Below are 12,078 nucleotides of genomic sequence, written 5' to 3'. Positions count from 1 at the left end.
AAAAGAATTGTAAAAAAATCCCCAGCAGTGTAATAAATATTGCATTGATTTTTCATGCGTATTTCAAAAGAAAAAAAAACTCGACGGTATTTTTTATGACTAAACATTAAAACTTCCCAAACCCAAGGCTAATAAAAATAAATTAGTTACCAAAAACTTTATGCTTCATGCTAAATGCCTCGTATCTACGTTGTGTCAATTTGACATCACCATCGCGACTAAAAAATATCATAACAACAACAAATATGGCGAGTGATTCCGATGATTTGGAACAAAGTATTGAAAACGTAAGTAAATAAACTATGAACAGCTTAATGTTCCTTGATTTTCTTTAAAAACATAATTTAAGTATACTGGTTTTTCAGTTGAAGACTACAGTGCGAAAATCTTTTGCCCATATATACGCGACCTTAAAAGCGAGAGAACTAAAAACATTAAGGCAACTCGATGTTATTCGAAAACAATGCGAAGATAATAAAGACTTAGAAAAGAATTGTGTTCAGAATATTAAAATATGCTACAGCGATGAATCCACTTTATTAGATTATATATCTAAGTATGGTGTAATTGATTTCGAGAAACTTCATTTTGATAATAGTACATTTATATTAGAAGATTATATCAGTCCAAATGACGATCACATGTATTCATATAAAACAATTGAAGAAATAACTGAGAAAGAGGATGTGGAAGAATTAGAAGCTATTGAAGAGGCAGCTATAAAACAAATAACTGAAACGGAAGATTGTGTGTGTTATGTGAATGTGCAAACCGAGGAAGTTTCACGAAAATTTCGGGATTTAGATACTAATATAAACACTGTTAATGTAACTCAAAATAATGATGAAGATCTTAAAGAAAGTTATCAAGTTGAATCATTAGATAATAGCCTAGAAGAAAAAAGTGAATGTTCAGATATAGAAGTAAAAAAAATTAATCCTACAGATGACTGGCTCAATTCTATTAAAAATCAAACTGAGACTGAACCGTCACAAGTCACTGATGTAATGGAGCATAGTACTATAACTTGTTCTTAGCATATGATATTTTTATTTTTATCTGTTACTTAAAATGCATTTAATAAAATTTTCTATTTTATCTAAATTTTGTTTAAAAATACAACTGAATAATATATATCATTAATTTAAATATGGGACAGGGTTAAATGAAACAATTAAAGTAAAGCATCAACTTATATTGTTAATACATTTTTTACAAATGGCGTTACTGAACACTTACACTAATATGCATTGACTCCGATTATATTCTCTAATGAATAAATATTACCCTTTATTTCGACTGCACTTACAGTGCAGTAGACAAATAAAAATAATGGTCACCAATCCACAAAAATCATACTAATTGCCTGATTCTCATTTCATTACAATATGGTTTTATTTATGGCACTTATACATGACATACACTTTACATAACATCCCTATAAATTCCCACCTTTGGATGGAATCTGTTTTAAATGGAGATGTAGGTAATCTAGTTTGTACTCAACTATTTCACTGGAAAATATGCAATGGCACAAACAGAAGTGCTGATTTGTGGAAAATGCAATAAGTATTAATGAAGTGTAAACAATTATAGGTGCTAAAGGCTAGTAAAGTTTAGAATACCATTACTTCTTAAAAGTGATAGGTTATAATATAATACTTGATATAGGCACTAAATTCCTTATGGATGGGTATTTTTAGGCCACATTTGTTTTCTTGAAGTAATTTTTATTGTCATATTAATTTCAGTGAACTACAAACTAATAATTTACTGATTGTTAATATAATCTCATGAATACTGAATGAATTAAATTTCTAAGTTAATGTTTGTAGATGATAGGTTAGTTAAGTCTAAAAATCGTTAAAAGGATACATAAGAGATTTCTAAAGGACAATTTTATAATTTGCGAGTACAAAATCCCAAATGAGTACAAAGTTTGAACTAAATATAGCATGTACCTAAGGTATGTTATGAAGTCGTTACAAATAAGTTTTAACTAGCTTACAATGTGTACTGATTACAACTACTATTGTACATTTAAACAAAATAAACAAAGCCTATATACTATACAAGTCCGAAGTCTGTGCATACCGCAGCGACATCACGATTGTTTTGCTTCTCCGAACCGTTGGCAGCCATGTTTAATTCTACCAACGTGTCAACGCTATTTATACTGACTCCTTTCAGAATCTTTTGTGCAGCTAAACTAGTGAAATTAAAGCTCAAGTCGCTTAGGCTAGGGAAATTATAAAAGTCCTGATGATCTTTCTTCCCATCCTGGCTGAGGCTGTATCGTTTCTGTTTGTTCTCTAAACAGTTGATTTTCTCGGTCGAAGTATTAATATCTTTTATCAATTCTGAATTCTTCAGTGCAAGGTTCGGTTCCGAGCCAAGTACCGTCGGTTTTTGATCGATACCTTTCGTTAACAAATTCGCTATCGACTCTGAGCTCATCCTGTTATGTACATTTGGAAGACCATTCAACATTTGCAAAGCGGCAGCTTTTTTTAACAGGTCAACGCTTTTTAGTTCGCTATTCGAATTTATATTCGCATGAATTCCAGTATTTGTCGATGACAAAGAGTTTTTTTGATATCTCAGATTTCCTAAAGATCCAAGTACATTATCATAACTTTTCGTTGGCGTCGAAGGGTTACTATTAGCGCTTGTTTCCATGCTGTTTATGTTATTATGAATGGCCGGAGATGATGGATTAGAAACTACTTCGTTCGTATTATTTAATTGATTTTTGTATATAAAACTATTGTTGTTTGCCGCGCCGCCTATTTGTAATGATAGTTTTCGATTATTATTCATACCCGTGTCATTAATCGAATTTTTATTAAACTTATTTTCTTGTACTTTCACAGGCTCCGATTCTTGGTAAATTTGTTTATTCTTTTCCACGCAAACGTCAAAGGATGTTTCCTTCGGATTATTTGCTGTTTGATTTGTACCGTTTTGCGAAACCGATACCACCTGTCTGTCATCATTAATAATATAGATATTACTTCCGCTACTGGATTCGGTAACTTTTCCATTTTCAAAAGTGATGACAGATCGAACAGGTGAATTTTGGACGTAGACTTTAGTGTTTGTGCCACCGTTCTGTGACATTGTATTGGTTGTGACTTTAAGTGTTATAGAATTGTTTGAATTCGAACTAGCCAGCATTGCAGTGGCTGGATTTTCAACTTTTGTTCCAAGTGTTTTGTTATGCAGAGGGGTTGCGGTTTTTTTGGGTGTACTTGGGCAGTTTTTTGGTGAAGTCCTTGGTGAGGCGCTTTTACCGTTTTTTATTGTTTCACCGCCGACAATTGGAGGTTTCGTCCTATACTTATGTAAACTTTTGGGTGAACTTTGCAGACTTTGAACTTTAACGAGTGACTGCGCTCTACTTAGACCCGACGCTCCATTACTATGACTAGGCGAAGGCTTCAGTGTGCGGTCTGATATGTGCGATTCTAAACTGGAATGACCGCTGCTACTAGTTTGGTAGGTTCTTTTCATGGATGAATTCAGGTCTATTTGTCCGTTTTTACAATCTTTTCTGGGCGTTCGGTGATTAATCGTGCTCTCCAAACTTGAAGGGCCACTTGTGGACATAACATTATCAGAGTAATCCATACGACGTAAACTTCCATTGGGGCTATCTCTTAATTTCGGTTCGCTGTTTCTTTGAGGTGATCCAAAATGATCTAAGATAGTTTTATTGGTTGAACTTCTACTTAAAGTTGATCTTGGTAGACTCCCAGAACTAGGACTGGACTGTCTTACAGGTGAATGGTCGTATTGTGTGGAAGTCGCTAGACCGGACTCAGTGGAAAGATGTCTTTTATGCCTTCTAGGTAATGTCGACGACCGATTGCTAATCTCCGAACCGTCATAGTACGATGATACGAAAGATGTTTGACTCTGCAGTGACTCCTGAAATGAAATAATGATACAATGAAATTTTATTGAATTAAATTTTTATAATTTATCAAGTTAATTTTTGTTGTATTCTTTTGTACGTAAACTTACAACTACTTAAATATTATTTGGCGACTTGCTGAGTTATTTACGTTTAGGTAATGTTTATTTAATCGGTAAAATTAAATATTAAACGAATAATTAAGTGGATTGCAAGTTTTTGACATTTTAATAAATGGATATTTACCTTAGAGTCGGTTTGCGTAGCAACACAGTGTAGATGAACCGCTTTGGAGTTGAACCACTCAGTGGGCGGGAACTGTGCAGAGAAGGTGCTCATCGCGCGGGTCTGCTTGCTGCGGCCGCTTCGTCTGAATAAGCGGGAGAGCAACGACACTTTTTCTGCGAATGCGATAAATATTGACGGTTATAGATTTTTATTCGAAGTGTAGGCACATTAGATAAATAGAAACAGTTCAACTAACAATAATATTTTTTGCAATATATAGGTAAGCTAAATAATTCGATATAGGAATAATAATAATTGGCGGTCTACTACTTAATCATAAATTATGTAGCAATGTTCTAATCAAGCTAAATCAATGTAATATCTGACAAAAAGGATAATAATGGTTGACTAGCTATTAGTTAATCTATAGGTCGTGTTGTCAATGACCTTTTTGTTTAAGTTGGATGCTTCGGAAGGCGCTGCACACCATAGAAGTACGTCGTGTAAAACATAAAACAACGAAAACTCTACTTACTAGGCGACGCAGATTCTACGCTTGGAGGGTAGTCGGTAGAAGACGAGCTATCTGTCGTGTTAGCGTGCTTATGGTGCAAGCTGCGTGTGGAAGCGCATCGCTGCAAGTACTTGCTCGAGGAGCCGAAGATCCTCAGGGAGTGGCGGCGATCAAGGGAGCGTGGTGCAGGGAACGATGCGCTACGTCTTTTGTTTGGTCTACCATACATAATTTTGTCGTTGGGGTTTCCTGAAAATGAAAAATATATAAAATAAATAAATGCAACCACTCTTTTTTTAAACGAGTGAGTATCTGTAAACTTTCAATATTTTTTATTTACATTATGCCAGGTTATCCAATAACTTTCCACTGGAACCTATTTCAACGTTTCAGAATCAAACAAAGGATTTGAATATGCTAAGTTTGACTCTGAAACTTAGCTGATATATTTATTCGATCGGAAAAAAAAATATTACGCAAACAGTGTTGGGTTCGTAGTAATTTATATAAAACAATTTCTTTGTTGATATATTTAACATTATGTTCTGCTACATGGTGGGGAAATCTCCCATAAAGTGAAGCGGTTTATGGTCAGGCTGAGACTTATTGGATTTCATAACATGAACATAACATGTTAAACGGAAACTTGTATGAAACAATATATATGGTTATTGATTAAAGTTGGAACATTAACACGTCTCACAACAAAACCGTTATATCGAAGTACCTGCAATGAATACTAAAATATACTGTACATATGTCATAATGCTTAAACAATAATTGGTAAGTAATGTAAACTTATAGTACATAGATATATTCACATATATAAATTAAGTGGTCAAGAAAGCGTTTTCAATACCCGCTATGTAGTGTATATCTAACTATTTTTCCTACAGTTTCAGTCCACGTCCAAATTTATATATTAAATCCACGAAAATTGTCAAAAGATGCCTAAATAAGTGCACTGATGCATGAACGGGTGCGCGAGCGCATGTGACGCACAAAGAACATCGGCGCAGATGTGCATATAAATCACCCTTGAACTTGACAGTCGATTCGACGTATTGTATACTAAATGTTTTATTTATGCTTTCGACGGATTTAGTAGACGCATAATTTAAGCAAGTGTAAATATACTGTTAAGTTTATTAATGACGCACATGTATTCAACGATCTATAATATGTTGATGTCTAAATTAAGTTACATTGATTTTGTTACAAGTTAGTGGGTAATATTTTTAATTCAGTAGTTAATGTTTATTGTCTGTATCGTTTGTCTAGTTTGTCTAGATATTAAGGTTACAAATAACAAGTTCGAAGTCTAAGGTGGAAGGCCTAGGTCAGGTCAATAAAAAGCTTAAATTAGATTTTTTATCAAGAAACTGGTACTGAAAAGAACCAAATATTTGAACTGTTAACACTCTCGTCTCCCGGAACCCACGTAAGCCGCTGCGCCTGTACTCTTTCCGGTCAGGTTGGATCACTATCCCACCACATTTTGAAAATGCACCTGTTTTCACTGTGTTCGCACTCTATTTTTTAGTATCAACAGAATAACACGTGAAGAGAAGAACCATTGATATTTTGCTAAAAAAAAAATGAAAGGGTGGAGACTGTAGTGTTAATTTATTTATATTATATAATCATAAAATATCTTATACAATTTAGCGCATTGTGCGTGTGTATTATGTAATCATATTGAATCTTATAATTTGTCCACAACGTACTCTGAATGCCTACTTAATATTCCCTGAGTCACGATAAAATCAAATAGCGTATTTTCAAAATTCGTCCTCAAGTCTTTACCAAACATTTGTCCTATACAAACATTCGCTAATTTAACGCTCATTTGCAAACTCTGTAAACATCTCTGGGACTCGTCACTTGAGTGGAATCCCTCTCCATTAAAATACCGTCCTGCGTTCCGTTACACTTTACAGAAATAGACGGGTATGTCACACGCGCCATTTTAACCTACCGCTGAAGAAGAAAATAACATCAAGCTCTATTCTTGCTCACTTCCAAAGAAAATAAAAAGTAAGTTGAATGCTTTATATTGTTTCGATTAACTGAGAAATGACGCCTTTAATAAAACCAAAGATAAACACAATACGTATCTAGTATATTAATCATTCGTTTGTAGCTCAGAGTGATTGATTTTGTAACTTCTTTAAATATTATTTTATCGAGTCTGCAAAAGGTTGCCCAGAATATATATCGGTAGGCGGACGAGCAAATGGGCCACCTGATGGTAAGTGGTCACCACCGCCCATAGACAATGGCGTTGTAAGAAATATTAACCATTCCTTACATCACCAATGCGCCACCAACCTTGGGAACTAAGATGTTACGTCCCTTGTGCCTGTAGTTACACTGGCTCACTCACCCTTCAAACCGGAACACGGCAATACTGAGTAATGCTGTTTGGCGGTAGAATATCTGATGAGTGGGTGGTACCTACCCAGATGGGCTTGCACAAAGCCCTACCACCAAGTAAATGGTACCTATGAAATATATTTTTTTAAATAATGAAGATATAGTATTAGCTAAAGCTTAAACATAAACAAATATTTCAGAGGCAATTCAATCTCTACTTTAAATTCTTGCGATTTGCCTGAAAATACGTATGTTTCTGTATCAACAATAAGAACGTACGTAAACGCAAACATTGTTGCTATACTAAATAAACTAGAAGAAACGCTTAGTCTATACTATATTTACATAGAGGTGTTTATTTCGCCATCAATAAGTTGTCGTGTGCACTCCAGTCTGTCGAGTCGCCATTTCAGGGCTTTATAAGAGCGCTCGACAATGTTTTGAAGTGTTTTTATCGAATGGGAGTCTCGACATTGTTGACGTTGCGTTTGGCATTCCAGACGAAATAGTCCATTTCAACTTCAGTTTTATTTTATGTTTTGTTTTTAACCTTAGTTTAAAATACTAACTTACCAAGAATAATATTGGTTCATAATTAAAGTTTGGATTAACTAATTCATGTCCAATCATACTTTTTATTTTGCTCCCGGCGATGTCTGTATTAAATTTATTTTTACTTTAGATCCCGTAAGTCATAGGCTTTGTTCAGGATCAAAGTTAGATCTTTTTCAAATAGCATTACAATCAGTTCAATAGTTTTGTTGTTAAAGTCCATAAACATCTACAGACAGATATACTTTCGTTATTTAAAACATATGTCGAATAATCAGTCTGATTGGATGAAGGTAAAATTAGTTATTTTTTTACGTTTAAATTTAGATTATTTCAAATTTAAAAAATATCACGATTTCCATTATTTAAAAAAAATACCGATATTTCTTCATAATGAAATTTAAAATAATTACGCAACCCTAGACATTGGAGAGTTAAAAGTAATTACATCTAGATGTTAATATTAACAGACATCTTATCAAGACAATTACTTAGGAACGTGTTGCATGAGTTCCTATTTATTGTTGTGTTCAATAACTTAAATGCACAAGTTGCAACTCTTGCTTATCTGCTAAGTGCTCTTATAATCTATAAGTATATAATAATATAATATAAATATTGACATGTATAAGATTATCTCCTAACAAATATATAATAATGTATAAAGTGAAACGAATAGCTATTTACTCAATATTTATTTCTTAGATTTTATTTATTGTTCTGAAACATATTGTAGAATGTATATTTGTCCATAAAAGTTCTTTAGCTTCTTTTTTAAATAACACATTTAAAATGATTGAAAAAGTTATTTTAGTATGGTCAATTGGTCGTTTTATAAAAGTTTTGTTTATTAAATACATAATGTATGCAATTGAAATAAATATATTATATGCATAAATTTTCATTCAAAGATAACATTTGCATTAGTGCTCCTTGATAATACAAACAAAGGAAAAGTCTAGATCTAACCTTCTTGTCTCATTTGAAGTGTTATAAGATGTTTTCAAAGATAGTACGAAAAATTAATAAACAATACGTAATATATATATATAATATATACAGGATATAACTTAGATTCGTTTAACTCTTTTTGTGCACTAAATATTTATTTAAATAATTGTACGTCATAACGTTTTTCTACCTTTTCGACTTTTATCTAGTTAAATTTTGTTTCCAAACAAACTTTATGTGTATAAGAGGTAAATACTTGCTCGCTTAATGACGATGGGAACATACAGCTCACCTTTGCGTTTCATAAAGCAACGAGTGATTAGGTGCTTTGAGATACATATATACCCAGTGTGTGGGATTGAAGAGAAAACAGAAAAAGAAACTTAGAGCATAGACTTTTACATGAATTAAAGTTAATGGAAACCTAGGTGTTACTTTTTCTTTTTAAACAAAGCACATTTTAAAAATAAGTAGTATGAAGTGAAATATAAGGACATACATTTATTGGTCCCATTAAGAAAACGAATACAGTCAAAGATATTTTTATTTGGATGTCAAGTAATTATTAAGATGACTATAAAAGCAAATAAATGTATGAAAGCCATGACCTTCGTTCAATATGGTATGAGGAAGAATCGAAAGGTGAATAACCTAGAGAATATATGTATGGAGGTACTTGCATTTATAAGAACAGATAGTACACTAGAAATGGCGCTACGCACATTTAATAAGCAAGTATTGTACAGTAAACGTATAAGTATTACTAATACAGATACAAATAACTTAAACATTAATGTGTCTACCGTTAAAAGTGAAATCTTGAACAATATATTAACTTCCATATATTGTTTTTTTTAATGACGGAATAGTTAAAAAAAATTTCGAGTAATTGAAAGTTGCAACACCTCGATATAATTGAAAAGTAAAATATTATGTACCCAGTGCGTAGGTGTCACGCCATTTCCATCCACATTCCGCGATCTCGGATTTAAACGGAATGCACTTGGATAAATCGAACTCAAAATAAACATTAGACCATAAAATCACTGCTGCCGATTCGTTGCATATCGGGATGTTCGAAAATAAATCCAATGTAAGAGTTATTATTGAATCTCGTGCCACCACCGGAGTTCATATTTGATCTTTTACTATATTTATGTTTTGTTGTTTAAACAACATTATAATTTAATAATACATTAAAATTTAAATTTTAATGTATTTTAACATAGGTAGAATGATATACGAAGAGGCATATGAATTACGGGTTTACTTAATCTGAATATTGGTATTATTTTTTTTTTTTTATGGCATTGGTTGGCGGACGAGCTTATGGGCCACCTGATAGTAAGTGGTCACCACCGCCCATAGACAAAAGCGTTGTAAGAAATATTAACCATTCCTTACATCAACAATGCGCCACCAACCTTGGGAACTAAGATGTTATGTCCCTTGTGCCTGTGATTACACTGGCTCACACTTATATTAATAAAATGTATAGTATAGTATAGTAGTATATTCGCATGGATTCGCGTCATGGTGTATTTAATTTCGAATTACGGATGATGAGTTTCAATAAAGACGTCGATTTTTTTAAAAAGTGGTTTTGTAATTTGACAAGATTAAAATTAAGTTATCTTTCTTATGTGTATTGTCGCATAACATAATATTTTTTCATCATTTAATAATCATTTCCAATACGCGTCATTCACAGTAGGTATAGCATATGTCTGCGACACAATATAATATACATAATAAAAACATAATTTTGGAAAACTATTCTTTATATATCAAAATCCTTAACTACGGCAAGGATGATTAAAACGTTATCTGATTAATAGCAGTCCCGTAATCAGCATTCATTAAGTATGTTTTTTTTTTTTTAATTTTTAAATCTGACTAACTAATAGAAGGTGTCATATGGTAAATTTAATTGAACCGATTTTTAAGCTGAATAAATGATCTTTCGACTATAATTCAACTAGCATTGAGAGATTGACAACCTATAAAAATATTTTAACTACGAAACGGATTTTAATGCGGTTTTCATAAATAGACAGATCGATAAAAGAGGAAGTGAATCGGAATACATACATATGATAGTAGAGAAAAGTCGATAATTTAAACTTGTAGCCTAGAAATTAGTTTTTTTTTAAAGATTGTTCTTCAGTCTAAAATTATTATATAGATCATTATTGTATCCGTGCGAAGCCGGGACGGGTAGGTCAAGGTATATAATGTCAATTATTATCGTCATATACATTTTTATATGATGTAAAGACTGCAAGGTGTAATACCTCTGATTTTCTATAGTAAGTTTATAGATTATTGATTTTACTAGATCTGTCTGATAAGATATTTAAATATCTTAGAGCCTGATTGCTTGTAATCACAACATCGCTAAGTGCCTGTTAACATTACAAACAAACACATTAACATATTGTTAGTATCTCATTGCTTTTCTAATATAATGGATCTGTCAATTTTAAGTGGTTAAGGTTTATGCAATGATGATTTCTATATTCAAGTAATACAGGTCTTAATTGTTTAAATATGAATCAATTTCAAGTTAACATCTGCTGTTAATTTTTGTTCTATTTTGAAATTTTATTTTCGTTTTTTTTGTACTTTCTCTACATGCTAATATTTTTAATGCATGCAATACTGTTTTATATGTTTTATTTCATAGAAGCTAATGAATAAGTAGAATAAAATAAAACAATCCGACTTGGGAAGGTTAGAATGGTATAAGGCATTTATATTTAAGGACCAACATACAAAAAAATACCTATTTTTGGGCCAGGAATTTTCGCAAACGTACGACAACTCCCTACAGTTTTTTATTATAATCGGATGTATGGTGTAAGAACGCAGAGCGTACGTTAATCTTTATTTATTAAGAAGAGCATGATCATTTTAATTTGAAACATATTCGATTTCAAAATTAATATTTGTGAATAAAAATCAGTACTAACTATTAACTCTGCATCCGTTAATCTTACACACGAACGCACTTAATAAAACTATTACTTTCCACAAATTTATAAAAAAATATTCAGGAATTAATCGATATGTGTACACCCATATGATATTCGCACGTGTTTTCATTTAAATAAGTGCAGTTCGCCGCCGCAGTAGCTGACCCACATCTTAACGAGCTCTCGAGCCGCATCCGTTCAATTTAAAATAACGTACTCATTAACGAATGCATAAATGTTGTCTTGTCTATGAAAACATTTTTAAATAATTTACGTAATTTTTTATGTAAGAGGAAGGTATCGTTAAGAGACTTACCGCTTGAGAATTTCCGTTTAAATTATAAATTACTCTTTAATAAACTACAGCAAAATAAACTGATCACATACGACGTTCTTATTTTAAGTAAGTTGAAAAGACGTATCTAAAACTAACCTACACAAACTAAATCATAACTATCATACTGTATCAATTATTTTTAACTCTAATAGAATGCATGTTACTGTTGAGGCGTGCAACACGCGTAATACGTCATTCATATTTTCTACACGTTTCTTGCAATAGAACA

General features: G+C 32.4%; 2 protein-coding genes across 2 annotated transcripts in view; one reads left to right on the top strand and one right to left on the bottom strand.

Annotated features, from left to right (window-relative positions):
* The first annotated feature begins 200 nt into the window (after positions 1-200).
* On the top strand, positions 201-1,104 carry LOC113396342 (uncharacterized). Its single transcript, XM_026634241.2, has 2 exons — positions 201-287; positions 366-1,104. Exons 1-2 carry the CDS (start codon positions 246-248, stop codon positions 1,035-1,037), a joined length of 714 nt encoding a protein of 237 aa, XP_026490026.2. The 5' UTR covers positions 201-245; the 3' UTR covers positions 1,038-1,104.
* A 76-nt stretch (positions 1,105-1,180) lies between these two features.
* LOC113396341 (serine/threonine-protein kinase DDB_G0283821) overlaps positions 1,181-12,078 on the bottom strand; it is a 153,343-nt gene continuing 142,445 nt past the window's right edge. Inside the window, exons 7-9 of the mRNA XM_026634240.2 lie at positions 4,680-4,907; positions 4,163-4,317; positions 1,181-3,930 (exon numbers count right to left, since the gene is read on the bottom strand). Coding sequence (XP_026490025.2) covers positions 2,068-3,930; positions 4,163-4,317; positions 4,680-4,907 — 2,246 coding nt within the window. The 3' untranslated portion in view covers positions 1,181-2,067. The remainder of the gene's footprint in view (positions 3,931-4,162; positions 4,318-4,679; positions 4,908-12,078) is intronic.

The sequence above is a fragment of the Vanessa tameamea genome, chromosome 6 (genome assembly GCF_037043105.1).
Source record: "Vanessa tameamea isolate UH-Manoa-2023 chromosome 6, ilVanTame1 primary haplotype, whole genome shotgun sequence".
NCBI classification, from domain to species: domain Eukaryota; kingdom Metazoa; phylum Arthropoda; class Insecta; order Lepidoptera; family Nymphalidae; genus Vanessa; species Vanessa tameamea.
The sequence above is the reverse complement of the archived record's forward strand: the minus strand, read 5'-3'. Positions and strand labels throughout refer to the sequence as shown.

Excerpts from the sequence above, each read along its gene's own strand:
- LOC113396342 (XM_026634241.2), top strand. The coding sequence starts at position 246 with ATGGCGAGTGATTCCGATGATTTGGAACAAAGTATTGAAAAC. Across the intron at positions 288-365 it reads TGGAACAAAGTATTGAAAAC|TTGAAGACTACAGTGCGAAA; the intron begins GTAAGTAAATAA and ends CTGGTTTTTCAG.